The 16,349-nt window shown below is 56.6% G+C and overlaps 4 protein-coding genes across 5 annotated transcripts; all 4 read left to right on the top strand.

Moving 5' to 3' along the window:
- Positions 1-101: 101 nt before the first annotated feature.
- Positions 102-5,672, top strand: SPEM1 (spermatid maturation 1). The gene is made up of 3 exons (XM_014861524.3): positions 102-2,524; positions 2,629-2,686; positions 2,884-5,672. Exons 1-3 carry the CDS (start codon positions 2,126-2,128, stop codon positions 3,624-3,626), a joined length of 1,200 nt encoding a protein of 399 aa, XP_014717010.1. The 5' UTR covers positions 102-2,125; the 3' UTR covers positions 3,627-5,672.
- Positions 5,673-5,783: 111 nt separating this feature from the next.
- SPEM2 (SPEM family member 2) lies at positions 5,784-7,586 on the top strand. The gene is made up of 3 exons (XM_014861523.3): positions 5,784-5,937; positions 6,111-6,168; positions 6,304-7,586. The coding sequence occupies exons 1-3, from the start codon at positions 5,800-5,802 to the stop codon at positions 7,575-7,577; spliced, it is 1,470 nt and encodes a 489-aa protein (XP_014717009.2). The 5' UTR covers positions 5,784-5,799; the 3' UTR covers positions 7,578-7,586.
- A 688-nt stretch (positions 7,587-8,274) lies between these two features.
- Positions 8,275-13,775, top strand: SPEM3 (SPEM family member 3). The gene is given in 4 exon segments (XM_014861526.3): positions 8,275-8,501; positions 8,644-8,701; positions 8,819-12,201; positions 12,203-13,775. Coding segments are annotated over 4 exon segments (3,621 nt in total). The 5' UTR covers positions 8,275-8,363; the 3' UTR covers positions 12,245-13,775.
- Positions 13,776-13,919: 144 nt separating this feature from the next.
- Positions 13,920-16,275, top strand: TMEM102 (transmembrane protein 102). Of its 2 annotated transcripts, none has more exons than XM_014861528.3 (3): positions 13,920-14,178; positions 14,509-14,728; positions 14,819-16,275. In XM_014861528.3, the coding sequence occupies exons 2-3, from the start codon at positions 14,515-14,517 to the stop codon at positions 16,132-16,134; spliced, it is 1,530 nt and encodes a 509-aa protein (XP_014717014.1). In that variant the 5' UTR covers positions 13,920-14,178; positions 14,509-14,514; the 3' UTR covers positions 16,135-16,275. The 2 variants fall into 2 exon arrangements, with proteins under 2 accessions (XP_014717014.1, XP_014717013.1); XM_014861527.3 differs by having other exon boundaries at positions 14,374-14,728.
- Positions 16,276-16,349: the final 74 nt, after the last annotated feature.

The raw sequence follows: 16,349 nt of genomic DNA, 5'->3' as shown, positions 1-16,349 counted from the left end.
GAGCATTTTCCCACGCAGAGGTGTGCTTTCTCATGAGGGGGTGTGTTTTCCCATGTGCAGGGTAAGGTTTTTTTTGCCGCCCTGGACACATGTTGGCCCCCTCAAAGAATTTCTGCGGGGATTTGTACCCCAGAATCCTGTTCCCTCATGCCTTCTCCCACCTCCTCCCCCTTCCCCATCCCATGGAGACCCTGGAAGTGGTGTGTTCACGGACAGTGACCCTTGGCCACCAGACAACCCACGGTGGTGCCTGGGAAGTAGTGAGGAAATCACAGCCCCCCCTCCCTGTCCCCCCACTCCCACCCCAGCGAAGCATGTTTAACCCCCGTGGCACAAGTCAGATGGAGCACGTTCTCCCCGATTGGCTTCGCCTTCCACAGATGACAGACACAGATTCCCTGCTAGGGGGATGGGAGGAGATCCGTGCATCCCTGTGCTGCCTGAGAACTTGTTTTCCCATGGGTCTGGGACACATTTCTCTGAGTGGAAATATGTTCCTGCATGTGGATGTGTGTTTTCCCATGCAGACGGTTGGTTCCTTTCTCTCTAGCACCTCCCTGCATCCCCCAGGCCTCAGGCCCAGCACTTAATTCCTCCTCACACAGCAGGTGGGAACAGACTTCAGCGGACCTGAGGGGAGAGCTCTGCCTCTCCCTCCCCTAGAGATGCTGAGTTAGGGGGCGGGGGTGTGGCACCTGTCACCCACAGAGGCCATGCATGTTTAACCAAAGCCCTCATCGGGGTCTGGGACAGCCTTTCCCTCAGTCTTCAGACCGTTGCTCATCGTGCCAAACTGGGTAGGTGAGTTTAAGAGGAGAAGACCCCCAAAGTGTGCCAAGGATTCCTCAGTCCTGGGCCAGGGCAGGTAAATGTAGGGGCAGGTGGATACAGGGGAGGGAAAGTGGCAGCAAAAGGGGTCCTGCCTGTCTGTTTCCTCTCCTTATTATGTCTCATCCCTCCCTCTGTGCCTCAGTTCCCTGTTCCCCCATCTCTGTCTCTCTCTTTGAAGCTATCTCCATCTCAGCATCAGACCAGCTTCTCCCTCGGCTGCCCACTCCCTTCTTTGACCTGCCTCCTCTTCCCTTGGCCACCAGGGCTAAAGGAAAGGAGTGGTGGAGGATGGAGGGAAGGAGAGCAGGAGAGAAAGGCTTCACAGGACAGGCTGGGGAGAGAATGAGGTCAGCTGTGCTGAGGAACAGATGGAGGGGGCAGTGGGAGACGGGGCTTGGGCTGATACCAGCAGGAAGAATTTGAAAGGACATGTGTGAGGTGACTACCCGGAGGGGACCAGAGGAGAAAGTGTTTGAGCCTCTGGGGAAAAGAACGAAGTTAGGAAGGGTTTTAAAAGACACCAGTGGAGAAGGAGAGAATCCTCATCTGCTGGCATTTTGTGGGTTTGTTAGTGCCAAACTTGAGTAGGGGGTGGGGTGCTGTCTTCCACTGACACCTAAATCCAGAATCCCTCGTCTTGGCTCCCAGGAACTTTGCCTCCTGACTGTCCCTTCTCCTCCCGCCTCCACCCATGGAAACTTAGTTCTTTTCCCACCCCTCCCTGCCTGGTCCGGCTCCTCTCCAAACAGCCATGCCCTCTAAATGCTAGGGACCTGGGCCCTGAACCCTGTAGACAGATGCCCCACAAACTGGGGTATGGGAGGGGGGCTGGGGGACCCCATGATTCAGCCACGGACTCCAATACCCAGCCCCTCTCCCCAGAACAATTCCCTGACAATCCCATATCCCCACCCCAACCCTTCGCGGCTCTGTACACATTTTTAAACCTGGCAAAAGATGAAGAGAATATTGTAAATATAAAAGTTTAACTGTTGGTTGTGCCTGCCATTATGGGGGTGGTGTGGGGCGGGGCCTGTGAAAAAATAAGCCTTGGGGAAGTGACTGCCAATGAGGGAGCAGGAGGGCCTCTGAGCCCACAGCCCTTTTCAGTGAACAGCTCCTAGCTCTGAGGTCTGAGAGAAAGGGGGAGTGGGTGCTGGAGTAAGGTCACCATGGTAATAGAGCTGTTTGGGGGAGTTCAGATCAGGAGCCGTGTCTGTGCAGAAGTCAGAGACTGGTGTGAAGAACCAGGCAGGTGCTGATAGGGGCAGACACCAGACAGGCCAGAGGGCCCATGCGCTGGTCCAGATGGCTAGCTACAGGAGAGGCATGGAAGGTGAAGGGTTTGGCTCCTGCCAAGGCCTGGGCCCAGGCTGGAGGGTCAACCATGGGCCCCAGACTCTCCCTCTTGGCACATTGTGAGGGAGAGCCCCAGCATCATTGTGACCCGTTTACCCCCAGCAGCCTCTGGGACAAGCAGGAGGGCAGGTGGATACTGGGGGCACAGTGGGCTGGGGGCCTAGGGGCCCCGGTGGCCCTAGGGACCCCCATGGCTATGGCTGAGTGGCCACCACCTGAGTGGGCCTCATATCACAGCCCCAACACCAACAACTGCCAGGATCTGGGCAATTCCTTCCTGTTGCTGCTGGGCCTTATCGTCTGCATTAACATTGGCATCAATATGGTGACACTGGTCAGGGTGGGGCCGGGCAGGAGGGTGCTGGTAGGATGGCAGGGTCGGGGGACGGGCCTGGTGGCCAGGGCCTGCCTGGGGTCACTGTGTCCTCCCCCACCTAGCTCTGGCACAGACTCCGTGGCTTCTTACACCAAGTGTTCCATATTGTTTGTGAGAAAGGTAAGCAGGGGCTGGGGTTTGGGGTGTAGGAGGGGCAGAAACCAGGCTTTCTAGCCCTGACCCTAAGCTGGCTCCTTCCCCTCCTGCTGTCTCCTCTCAGACACCATAGCTGTGCAGCTTCTCTCCCCGCACCCTGCCTCTCCCTCCCTGTAGGAGCCAGCCTCCTCACCAGCCTCTCACCTCTCCCCGATCTACAGAAGCTTGTAAGTCATCTTCGCTTGGGAAGCAGACCCAGCCCCGGAAGCAGAGCTTCCCGGCAGTCCACCTTCGATGCACCCTGGACCCTGTGAAAATGACTGTGACCCCTCCACCCACTCACCGCCATCGCCATCGAGGTTCTTCAGCATGCCGTGCCCACCGCCCAGTAGCCTGGGCCCCAGACACTGACAATGACGAGAAGCTCCTACATCAGCACCCAGTAATCTGCTCCCACAACTGGGATCGCCCCAAGGACTGGGAAGGCTTCCAATCTCCCCAGGGGTTCTGGGCTCCCTGGGCCCAGGACACCGTGGAGCTGCCTTCCCAGACCATCCGCTTCCAGCAGACTATAGAGGAAAGACCCCTGAAAAGAGAGATGCGGTCAGAGCTGGGCCTAGAGGCCTACGTGTACCCTGTGAACCCTCCACCCCCCAGCCCTCAGGCCCTGAGCCACAAGAACAGTGGGGGCAGGGCAGGGGCGGGGGCCAAGGTGGAGCAGGAGCAGTGCTCACCAGCCCCGCCAACCCCGCCACCCATCCGGGGCCCAGCAATCGTCCCTGATATCCCCCAGCGCCGCTCCTCAGGCCGCATAGCGTATGATGCCCGCGATGTGAGGCGGCGGCTTCGGGAGCTGACCCGGGAGGTAGAGGCCCTGTCCCACTGTTATCCCTTGGCCTCCAGATCCAGCACTGCTGAGGGGATGGGCAAGGACTGGGTATACCGTTCCCTGACAGAGAGGTGACTGGGAAAAGAATAAAAAGGAGAGAGGAGGTGGTTTGTGGTGGTGTGGGGGGTGCCAGAGCCCACACCACACCCAGAAGCCCTAGTTGCTAAGGGAATGATCTCCCTGGCAACAGGGCTAGCAAGCCCTGAGGACCCTCGTCAAACTCTTGGCCTCCCCAGCCCTTGTCCTCAGCCCTTTCCCAGGCCCTTCTTGCTGGTAAGACTCCCACCTGACTCTACCCTGTTTTATTTAGTGCCTAGAGAAGCCCCCCGAATCCCAACCCAGATCCCCAGGCACTCTTGCACTAGAAGAGAAACCCTCATCCCCATGGCCCTAGCCCCTCAGAGATGTGGTTCCTGCCAGAGCCCAGGTTTAGGCTGCAGCTATGGGTGAGGTGTGGTTCCCTCTTAAGCCCTGGTTTCTTCGGGGAGGGATCCTGAGAGTGACAGTATCCAGGCCCTCACAGTTCCCCAGTCAGAATCTGAAGCCCCTGTACCCTGGAGCAGGCTTGGAGCAGAGGAAGAGATATTGGGGACACTCTCAAGGGCTGCCTCATCATAACATCACAGCCCTCTGTGACCTCACTCTTCTGATTAGCACCTCCATGTCACAAATGCGACTGAGGCTCAGAAAGACCAAGTGACTTATTCATGGTCACAAGGGCACCAAGGATCAACTTCACGGCCTCAGGTGCTCCATCCCCCTCCTCTCACAGGTAGATCCCCATTGCCACTGAGTCAGCCTGGCCCATCACAGTCTCCCACCTTCAGTCCACCATGGAACTCATCAGAATATCCCATCCACTGGACGGCAGGGAAACCCTACTCCTAGACAGTTGGGATCACACATGCATGCACACATGTACAAGTGTGTGCACATACACAACCCGGGAACAAGGAGCCATGTGAGTGTGCCCAGGCTGAAGGAGCTGGACCTCACCTTCCATACCAGATGGGTTCCTGGAATGTGCTCAGGATAGGTACAGGCCTTTTGTGAATCGCCCTGCTTCTCTGATGATTTTCATTCAACTATCATAATTGAACATTTTAAGTTGATTCCATTCAGTGAGTATGCATCGAGCACCTCCTATGTGTTTGGAGGCTTGATGGGAAATGCCCACTGGCTGTTTCTCTATTTTTTTTTCATTATTGAAGTAACATTGGTTTATGACATTATATAGATTTTAGGTGTGATCACCTAAATTATAATTCGACTTCTGTATAAAGTACATCATGTTCACCACCAAAAGCTGTTCCTCTGTTCTGCTGAATTGTTCACTGTGCAAACAAACGACTTGAGGTCCCCAGGGCACCACTTTCACAGACCCCAGTAATGAACCTGGTTTAAATCGAAGACTCTTTTTGTCATACCAACAATTACATCTATTTTGTGCTTTGTGAATTTCATGTGGTTTTCTTAAGGTGGCAGCTAGCAGTTTTTCAATTTAGAAGGGTGGCTCAGTGGGATGGCATTTGGTTAGGAAGGAGAGGAACTATGGTTGGGAGTGGTCCCTGGCAGAAGCAGCAACCCCAGCAAGGCAGAAGTCAGTCTTGCTCTGAAGCAAAAGGGCCAATAGGCTCATCGAGCACCGGCACGGAAGGCTGCAATCCCTGGCCAGGAGGGGGTGGGTATGGTGGGTGCTAGAGGGATTATGACAGGGAAATGGGCAGGACAGGGAGGGAATGGTACCGTGGGGTGATCCCAGAAGGGACTCTTGCTGTCATTCATCCATCTAGTCACCCTAGCTGCTGGACCCAAGTAAGCATGGGTGGAAGTACCAACAGGCTACATAAGCTGCCATAATGTCTCAAAAGAACAAAATGGAGGAAATCTTTATGCATGATTCAGTTCCTGTGAAGATCGTCTCACAACTGTAGCTACCATATTTTCAAATCAAGAATCAGGTGTTGAGTTAAGCAAGCCACCATGGAGACAGAGGGACAGACTGAACTCTGGGATATCTAGGGATTGGGCTTTGCTGACTGGGAGCCAAGGGCAGAGATGGCTATCTATAGGGCCAGCCAAGTGGATAAAAGAGCTGCCACCTCTGCATTGTGACTCCCCCCAAAGTGCCTAATTATGACCCGGCTGCCTCACCAGCTGGTAAGTGTCCCCAGGTCCTGGCATGAGTGCAGTGTGGGTCGGGGCTGGTGGGGGGGCACGGCCCAGGTGGCCCTAGGACCCCCCCACCATGGAAAACCAGCTCTGGTATGACACCCTGGGGTGCTGCAATCAATACCAAGAAGGTCCCCAGGAAGCTGAGGACTTCCTACTCCTGCTCCTGGGCCTCATCATTCTTGTCAACATTGGGATCAACATGGCAACTGTGGTCAGTGATGATTGTGAACCACCCCTAGGGATAAAGACGGCTGAGGATAGAAGCCAGCTGCAGCCTGCACCTCTACGTGCAGGAGTGGTCTTGGCTGGGATAGGGGTGGAGGGTGGGAGTGGAAAGCCTGGCCTTCACTCTCACCCCCCTACCCTACCGCCCCCACCCCCCAGATGTGGCATGGGCTCCAGAATGTCTTAGACAAGATGATCTGCTGGATTAATCAAAAAAGTAAGTATGATAGCTAGAGAGGTAGGGTCTGCGCACCACCATGCGACCACAGCCCTAGAAACCCAGGCCCTGGTGTTCTCAACCCTGAACTCTTATGACAATTGCCCTGCGCTCATGGACTCTTGCCTCCCTCAGATGAAATCTTGCAAGCTTGTGAAAGTTCTCCCAAAGATTCACCAGCCAAGGCCCAAGACGTCCACATCTACTGCACCCTGGACCCTGTACAAGTGAAGATGGCCCGGCCCACTTGCTACTCCTCTTCTTCCTATCACCACATCCGCAACCACTGCTCACGCTGCCGCCACCGCCGCTGCTACCGCCGAAGCCGCAGCCACCAGCAGAGGCTGAAGAACCCCACACAGTGTCCCCACAACCGCTCAGTCTTCCGTAGCCAACATTGCAGCCGCAAAATGTCACAGCTGCGGCCGATGCCCTGCTTTGATGGGGAGGGTCTGGATTCCTACCTGGAAGAGGAGGATGACCTGTCTTTCCCATATCCCAAGTACCCACGGCGGGGCTGGGGAGGGCTCTACCACCGAATGGGCCTGCCCTCCCCCATGAGGCTGTGGGGCCGCCAGGGTGGGATTCTGGCCAGCCTGCCACCACCCTCTCTCTACCTGTCACCTGAGCTGCGCTGCATGCCAAAGCGTGTGGAGGCCAAGTCAGAGCTGAGGCTGCAGTCCTACAGGCCCCACTGCTCACAGTCCCGCATCTGGGGCAATATGGAGACTGAGCAGTGGACCTCATCCCCACCACCTCCCCGCCAGCTGCTCCGTAACCCCTCCTGGGTCCCCGGGGGGCACAGCCCTTACTCCTCAGGGGGCCAGCTACTGTATGACTCCTGGGATCAGCGGCGGCGTGCTCTGGAGGGCTCTGAGCCTCCCTGTGTCCTGGTGCGCCGGGTCTCCCGGCCCGAGGCTCGAGAGCCCTACTCCCCTCAGTCCCACCGGCGGAGCCTCCCCAGCCACGCTTACAGCCAGCCCAACCGCAGCCCCCACCCATCCACGGGACACTTGAGCTACAGCTCCCGAGATCCTCATGAGGTCCGGCGCCGGGCGGCTGAATGGGCTGAGGCTCTGCCCGCTCGGCACCCTCTGACTACCTCCACCTCCCTCACGGTGTTGGGCGAGGCCTCATACCAACGGGCTCCGGCTCCCAGCCCAGCCCTGCTCTCCCGCTCCTCCCAGCGCCTGCCCGAAGTCCAGGCTGCTGAGCTCTCCCCACCTCCGCCCACCTTTGTGCCACTCAGACGGAATCCAGGGGGCAATACCAACCACCAGGTGTACGACAGCCTGGAACTGAAGCGGCAGGTGCAGGAGAACAGAGCGCGAGCCAACTCACTGCCGCCACCTTCCACCTTGGCCTCGAGGCCGTCGGTGCACAGGAGCCGGACGGGGAAATTTAACTGACCAGCGGCGACAGCAGGCAGTGGGGCAGGGCATGGAGAGAGGAATAAAGAGCAACAGAGTCCAGGAAACACTGTGGTGGTCTGTGGCTTGGAAGCACCACTCCTTCTGCCAACCTGGGTCCCTGGCCTTGGCTTCCTGAAATGAGAAGCCAGTGTCTCCTTCTTGGCATAAATTTCCCCTTGACCACAGTCCTCCCAGCAGGATCCCCCTGGTCCTGCACCATGCACTAAGCAGATCTTGCAGCTGCAGACTCCAAACTACTGGTCTCTGGGCACCAACTCTGTGTCTCTGCTCTCCCTGTCCCCAAAGGAGTTTCAGCCCAATGTAAGAAGCTGAGGTCAGATTCCAGACATGGGGGTTCCACATCTGAGCAGATGTAGGCCTTGGCCCAGTGAGTGGCAGGAAGGCCGCCAGGGCTCTGGATTCCAGCCAGGCCTTCTCCAGGGCTCTGAGGCCAAGGTCTTTCCAGTCTCGGGAGTGGTCAAGGGGATGGAACTCGTGAGTGTTTGAATGAGTGAGTCAGCAGGCAGAGAGGGAACAAATGAGGGTGGGAGGGGAGGTGTGCTGTCTTCCCAGCCCTGTTTGACTGCCCAGGCTCAGGTTACCTGGACCCAGTTACCACGGAATGCCACCCTAGGCCCTCCTTTTCCTCCCCCTCCTTCATTGTGACCCCAACCACCTGCCCCATTATGATCCAGTCCTTCTCCCCCTCCCCCACCAGAGGACTCTGGATCCTAGTGAGTATATGGGGGCCAGGGGGCCCAGGTAGTCCTGGGACCCCCGGCCATGGGTGAGCGAGCCCACCACAGAGCCCAAGTGTGCTCTGGCACCAACCTCAGGAAGTGCCAGGACCTAGGAGACTCAATTCTTCTGATTCTGGGCAGTTTCATCTTGCTCAATGTGGGAATCAATGTGGTGATTCTGGTCAGTGCGGGGTTTGGGCACCAGGGTTGGGGGAGCTCTGGGGTCTTGAAGGAGCTGAGGTGAGAGGGCTGTTGGAATGTGGCCAGGGTGGGACTTCAGGGCTCACCTACTTCTGGACTCTCCCCTCTCCTGCTCCCCTCAGCTCTGGAAGCATCTGAAGAGCTCCTTGCGGATTCTTTTCCATCATTTTTTCCCCAAAGGTGAGTGGGCCCCAGCATGGGCTCAAGGGGATGTGGGTCTGTCTCCTTTCTTCTATCCCTCTCCCCATTCTCAGCCTCCCAGGAACCCAGCCTTGTTCATCCCACCTTTCCCTGCAGACAAGCAACCCAGCTGTATAGGCAGTCATCCCATGTGTATGCGCTGCTCCGTGGATCCCAAGAACCTGTTCTCAAGAGTCTCTTCCCGCTTCCATCATCACCCAAGCCTCCTGCTCGGGCACCCTAAACACCTCGACTCCTGGATACCAGACACGAATGATGAGAAAGCTTCTAGGTGCTGCTGCATGCCACCTCAGTATGGACAGGCCAGGGCTCCCGTGGAGGCTCCATGGGGACTATGGAAGGAGGGGATGATGGGAGTTGGGGAGGCCTCTCAGGTCCCAGCCTTAAAGACCCAAGCCACCTTTATCTCCAAGCAAGAGACATCTTCCCAGTTCCCCAGGATGAGCAAGTTGGACACGGTTCCACTCCACTTGCCCCAGAAGAGCAAGACTAAGACCCCAGACTATGATCCAATCCATGCCCCGACCCAGGCCCCAACCCACTCCCCAGTCCACCCCCCGGAGCACACCCACCCCCAGGTTCAGATCCGCTCCCTAGTCCACCACCCTGAGCACACTCCCACCCAGGCCCAGACCCACTCCTCAGGCCACTCCACTGAGCACACCCCCACCCAGGCCCAGACCCACTCCCCAGGCCACCCGTCTGAGCACACCCCTGCCCAGGCCCAGACCCGCTGCCCAGGCCACCCGCCTGAGCACACCCACCCCAAAGTTCAGATCTGCTTCCCAGGCCACTCCCCTGAGCACACCCCTGCCCAGGCCCAGACCCACTGCCCAGGCCACCCCCCTGAGCGCACCCACCCCAAGGTTCAGATCTGCTCTCCCAGCCATCCCCCTGAGCACACCCCCGCCAAGGCCCAGGGCCCTGAGCACACCTCAGTCCACACCCTGGGCCACAGTCCTGAGCACATAACAGTCCACACTCCAGCCCGCACCCTGGCCCAGGCTCATCTAAACTATACCCACACCCATACCCTGATCCCTGCCCCAACCTCTGTCCCAGCCCCTCCTCCAACTTCTGCCCCTGCCACTACTCCTGCCCCAGCCCCTACACCAGCCCCTGTCCCAATCTCTGCCCCAACCCCTGCCCCAGCATTGGTCATGGCCATGACTACCACTCCAGTCCCTGCTCCTGTCCCTGCCACCACCCCTACTCACATCCTAACTCCTATTCCCTCTCCCCCGGCTGCCTTCAGCCAAGGCCTCTCCACTGGCCATGTGGTCTACAATGCCCGCAGGGTTAGGCAGAACTTATTCCATGTGTGCCCCCCGCCAAACTCTGAATATTCCAGAAAGTACTTGGGCACCCTTTCCAGGCCCCAAGAGGGACAGGGCCCAGTGAGCTCTGGTACAGCTAAGCCAACATTGAACCAACGTAGTGAGGACAGTGCCAAGCCCTCCACAGGATCCATACTGGGTTACCTGGAGTTGGGGAATATGGAATGGAAGATCTCAAATGATGCCAAAGACAAGTTCTTACAGCCCAAGACCTTCCCTTACTGCAGCTTCCATCCTTGCAGTTCTGAGAGGAGAAACACAGACTCCCAAGCTCCAGTCTACCCCAAATTCCTGGTCTACTCCGAGGATGCTACACCTTCTCAACCTTGCTTTCATTCTCCAACCAATGCCCGGAGCTCACCATGCACCATTCCTCCACCATGCACTCTTTCTCTGCCTCTTGTTTCTCCCAGATCCTTTGTCCTTCATCAAGCTGCCAACAACCAGAAGCCCTCCACCATAATACAAACGCCTACCTCTCCCCCAACCTCCACGTCTACTCAGTCTGTCCCCTCTTCCCAGTTTCCCATCCCTCTGCAGTTCTCCACCATTTCCCAACCCCCAATCCAACCCCAATCTCCTGAATTTCATGAGAGTCTAGGCCTCACCCAAGACTCTGGCCTCCAAAGGACCCCAAGCCCTTCAAAAGACTCTAAAGTTCCCAGGAACCCAGGTCTTACCCAAAATCCAGGCCTGCACAAGAACCCAGGCCTTACCCAAAATCCAGCCCTCTACAAGAACCCAGGCCTTGTTCAAGATCCAGGCCTACGTAAGCGCCCAGGCCCTACCCAAGACTCTAGCCTTCACAAGAATCCAGTCATTACGCAAGATTGTGGCCCCCAAAAGAGCCTAGATCCTACCCAAGATGCAGGTATCTTTAGGAGCACATGTCTCACCCAACACTCTGGCCTCCACAAGAACACACCATTTCCCCAAACTTCTGACATTCAGAGGACCTCAGGCTTTATGCAAGAGACTGGAGTTTCTAGGAATCTAGAAGGAAACCAAGAGACTGTACTCTACGAAAGTCAAGATCTCTCCCAAAAAACTGGTCTCCAAAACATCCCAGGCCCTTCTAAAGAATGTGGAGGTTACAAGAGTGCAGGAAATGACCAAGATCCAGGAGTCTATGGGAGTCTAGGCCTTACCCAAGATTCTGACCCCCAGAAGAACCCATACTTTCCCCAAGACTCTGGAGTCAACAAGAGCTCAGGCCTTTCCCAGGAATCTGGTCTCCACAAGAGCCCAGGCCTTGTCCAAACCTCTGGCCTCCATAAGGGCTCAGGCCTTACCCAAGACTCAGGAGACTACAAGAATCCAGAGACTACAAGAGACAATAAGAATACTCAAGGTTCTGGAGTCTACAGGAGCCTGGGCCCTACTCAAGATTCTGACCTCCATAAGAATCTACATCCTACCCAAGTCACTGAAGTTGAAAGGAAATGTGGTCTTACCCAAGATGTTGGAACTCAGAGGAGCCCAGAACATACCCAAGACCCCAAATGCCACAAGAACCCAGGAATTAATCAAGATCCTGGCCCCCATAAGGGCCCAGCCCTTACCCGAGACTCTGGCCTCCCGAAGACTCAAGGCCATACCAAGGAATCAGGCCTCCACAAGGACACATGCCTTATCCCAAATCCTGACCTCCACAAGAACCCATACCTTGCTCCAGGTACTGAGTCTGTCCAAGTCTTGGGCCCACCTCAGACCGCAAAGTCAACACTGTCCCCGATGAAGTCATCTGTATCTGTGGAGACTCCTCAGAAGGAGGATGCAGAGCAGCACATACTATGGACTTCTGTCCCACTCAGCCCGAACTCCTGCTCTTCCAAGGCGCAGGTGATCTACAATGACCTGCAAACCTTCTCAGAGGTACCTGTACTAATTGAGCTGCAACCATTGTCTCGGCGAGCAGGTAGCCAAGACTGGATGTACCACCCTGTGGATACTATTCCTCCAGCCTGCCAGAACTATCGCCAGATGTCTATGCCTCCCCAAATCAACTGGAAGCCCCACTGTCCCGGGCAAGGCACCCGGGTAGGACAGGTGGTCTTTGATGCCCGCCAGAGACAGTTTGGAGTGGGCAGGGACAAGTGTGAAGCTCCATCTCTCAGGCGCCTTCGCCAAGAGGTACCCAGCAAATCACCAGAGACCATCAAGGAGTGGGGATATCAGTGTGTGATGAGAACCTCGGAAAAAGAGAGGACAAATGTGCATCAGGAATAAAGAGGCAAGAGAAGTGTTCTGTGCTTGTTTGAGGGCACCCATCCTATCCCCATTCCTGACACTGGCTCCCCACAAGGCCTATGAGGACTGGGGCTATCCTTGCCCCTGCCTCTCCTTCATAGTAGCGGAGCCAAACTCGTTATCCCCAAGGCCCTAGAGTTGCATTGTTCAATACAGTAGCTACTAGCCATGTATGGTTATTAAAATATAAAATTAATTAAAATTAAATAAAATTTAAAATTCTGTTCCTCAGTTTCATTATCTACATTTCAAGTGCTCAATAGCCATGTGCGGCTAGTGGTTACTGTACTGGACAGCACAGATTTAGAACTTTTCCACCATCACAGAAAATCCTAATGGATAGCAATGCTTTAGAGTTTAGAGGAACCTTCCTTTCCCTTGTCACTCATCCTCAGCATCTTCAAAGCTTCCGCAGAGCCCAGAGAGCTTGGTTCTTTTTAGGGTGGCTCAGAAGTCACCCTCTGGGGAGGAAGTAAGACATCAGGATGCCTGATGCCTGATTACCCCAGACTGGAAGAAAGAGCCCAGTCTTCAGTTTTCCTGATCTAGTCTCTCAGGTCACAATCAGATGTATGGAAACCTGCCTCCCCAGTCCTGGGCTATGTTTTGGGGCTCTCTGTTACTGAGGAAGAAGAGGTCTCTTTGTTAGTGACTAGGAATCCCTGAGATCTGTGCTCCCCAAATTGAGCTCTGGATTCTGACAGTCCCCTCCTTTACAGGCCTCTAATTTTCCTCAGTCTCTTGCCCATGGACTTAGGCCCATCTCATTCTGGAGACAGTCCCCAGGGAAATGAAAATGTAAGAAGTCCTGGTCCAGTGATGGGTTGGTCTGATCTGTGAGCTTGTCCCTGGTTTCCTATCTTTCTGTCCTATTATTCTGTCTCCTAGTTTCATCTTGGACTTAAGCTGTGTCCCTGATAGCACTGGTTACTGACAGCAATTTCCTTTCCTTGATAATTTTCCATTGCCCTGCCCCAGTCCAGCTGGGAGTTTCTTCTGGTCTTGGTTTTCAGCCTGGATAACTCTTCTGTGTACACACAAGAGCTGCGAGATTCCAAAGTGTTTTCCCTGCCACCACTCGTGTGTGTCTGAGGTGGGCATCGCTAATACGTATGTCCCTTCCCCAAGTCAGATGTCCATTTCTGGGTTACCACCTGTGTGTTCTTGCTTAATACCACAACCACTGATTCCAAGGAGATGCCTGCCTCCCCACCCAGCCTGGGAACCCATTTCCAACACCTCTCTGGCTCAGCTCTGACCCTGCACAAGTCATGTGCAACCTTTCTAGGGTGCAATCTCATTTGCAAAATGAAGTTACAATTGCATGGAGGAAACCTCCTAAATCCATGTGACCAGGGCTCCTCTATTCACACATGGAAAGTAGAGGCCCCTATTTCTCCAAGGCCCTAGGATATGTCCCCCATTATTGTTTGCTATTCAGATCCATCCTATTACTCCTCTGCTGCAATCCCAAGGAATGTTTGTATGGGGTTGACTTGGGATTGGAAAGACAAGGAACAGTTTGTCTCCAAAGAAACTACAACTTCCATCAGGCACTACTTCAGCGGAACAAGAAAGAACGTGAGGGCGTGGCCCCAACGCCCTGATAGCACGGAAGACAAACTACAACTCCTAGGATAGCGCGAGATCTCCGCAAAGAGAAAAGAGTGACTGAACTCTGACTGGAGGAGGGGCTCTCCCGGAACCACCCCGACAAGCTCCAGAAAGGGGCGTGGTCATATTTGGGGCGTGGCCTTATGGGCAGCAGGAAGAAGTTACCTGTTGAATCGTTCTATCCATTCTCTTTCCAACCCTTGTAGCTACCCCTAAGAGGGAAGCCGCAGACCATAAGCCTTTTCCGAAAAAGAGGTAAGGGGAGGTAGACAAGGGGCAGCGGAGGAGACTGGCTATCGCATTCCGTAGGATGGGTCCAAGGGCTACTTTTTACCTGCTGAGTCAGGTGAACTGGTCCATGGGGGCGGGGACTAGCATGTGAGAAAAGGGCAAGGACGGGGGAGGTATTTGTTCGTTTTCAAGACTAAATTTAGAGCCCTTCATCTTCAGACCCGTTGGCAGACTGTGTCTGGGGCACTCTCTCGGCCTCGAGAAGAGAAAAGAACGGGGGCGACTTTTCGGCAGCAAAGGAACGGCCTGTGTAGGCTTTCTCACGTCCGTGTTTTCCCTAACCCAAAACGATAGAGCCACATGGCTTCCACGGTCTGGGGGAGCGCTCCCTGGTGGGGCCCGCCTCCCCCAGCCCCAGCCCGGCCCCTCACGGACATCGACTTCTGCTCTGGGGCGCAGCTGCAGGAACTAACCCAGTTGATCCAGGAGCTGGGTGTGCAGGAGAGCTGGAGTGAAGGGCCCAAGCCGGGACCAGACCTCCTCCGGGCCAAGGACTTTGTCTTCTCTTTGCTGGGTAAGTAACCCTCCCTGCCTTCGGGAACTCGCAGCTCTCAGCCCCGTCCCGGCTTTGGGTCACGCCCTCACAATGCCTTCTTTCCCTTAGGTCTTGTTCACCGCAGGGACCCCCGCTTTCCTCCTCAGGCAGAGCTCTTGCTGCTTCGTGGCGGGATTCGCGAGGGCTCCCTGGATCTGGGGCCTGCACCCCTAGGTCCCTACGCCCGGGGACCTCACTACGACGCCGGCTTCACGCTGCTGGTGCCGGTGTTTTCGCTAGACGGCACTGGGCAGGAGCTGCAACTGGATTTGGAATCCTGTTACGCATGGCTCTGTCTCCCAGAGCAGATAGGCGGAACCTCGGTCCGGGAGGCGTGGCAGGATTGCCTAGGACCCCCAGTCCCAGGAGGACGTGATTCGGCCCACCGAATCGAAAGCGAAGGAAGTCCCAATGACTGGCAAAGCTCGGTGGACCAGCCGCATGGTTACATCAGTGAGTCTGAGCCGCAGGTGTCTTTGGAAAAATCACTTAGTAACGTTTCAGGGCCCGAGTCACCTGGGCAAGACGTAACCGATCTTGGCTTTGCCGTACCATCGAAAAAACTGAATGGTGACGTCACCAAAGCAGCCGTCGTTAGCCCAGTCCCACAACCAGCGGAGGCTCCGGAGGCGTGGCCCACATTGTGCCCCGCACAGGTGGCTGCGTGGTTCTTTGCTTCTCTGGTCGCGGTCGCTGAGTCCCTGTTCCCGGTCTCGGGTGCCCCGCGCTTGGTCCACGCAGCCCGACACGCGGGGTTCACCACTGTCCTCCTGGCTACGCCAGGACCCCCGCGCCACCTCCTGCTCTTCGACCTGATCCCCGTGGTGTCCGTGGCCGGCTGGCCCGAGGGGGCTCGGAGCCACTCGTGGGCCGGCCCGCTGGCCTCTGAGTCGTCCTTCTACCTGGTGCCCGGCAGCGGCACAGAGCGGCCAGGCGCTTCGGGCTGGCAGCTCTGCTTCGCCCGCCAGGAGCTGGCGCTCAAGGCGCGCATCCCCGCTCCGCTGCTGCAAGCGCACGCGGCGGCCCAGGCCCTGCTGCGCCCGCTGGTGGCCGGGACCCGGGCCGCGGCGCCCTACCTCCTGCGGACGTTGCTCTACTGGGCGTGCGAGCGGCTGCCTGCGCTCTATCTGGCGCGCCCGGAGAATGCGGGCGCCTGCTGCCTCGGGCTGCTGGATGAGCTGGGCCGTGTGCTCGAGGCCGGGATGCTGCCCCACTATTTTCTGAGTGGCCGAAAGCTGCTCGCGGGGGACGGCGCCGCTGCGCTGCGCGGGGCGTTGGCCCGGCTCCGCGGGGACCCTACCCGGGCCCTGCGCGCAGCGGTGGAGGAGGCAAAGGCTGCACGCAAGGGGGGCGGCTTAGCTGGCGTGGGAGGCGGGGCCCATTAAAGACGCTGCTCCTACCGGCGTGGAAAGTGCTTCTTGTTGGCCAGCGGAATGTGGAGGGTGACTGCTCGCCCCTCGCCTGGGAGACACAACTAGCGCCCTGCCCAAAGATCCCGTTCTAGAAGGCCTCCTCGCCGGTTCCTCCCCATCCTCCCACCCCATTCTTGGCATAGGTCGTTCCATTCCGGCCTCTCTACATTCCAAATCTGTGCCCAGCA

Source organism: Equus asinus, chromosome 13, assembly GCF_041296235.1.
Source record: "Equus asinus isolate D_3611 breed Donkey chromosome 13, EquAss-T2T_v2, whole genome shotgun sequence".
In the NCBI taxonomy this organism is placed as follows: domain Eukaryota; kingdom Metazoa; phylum Chordata; class Mammalia; order Perissodactyla; family Equidae; genus Equus; species Equus asinus.
Note: the sequence above shows the minus strand (reverse complement) of the source record. Positions and strands in the feature narration are given on the sequence as shown.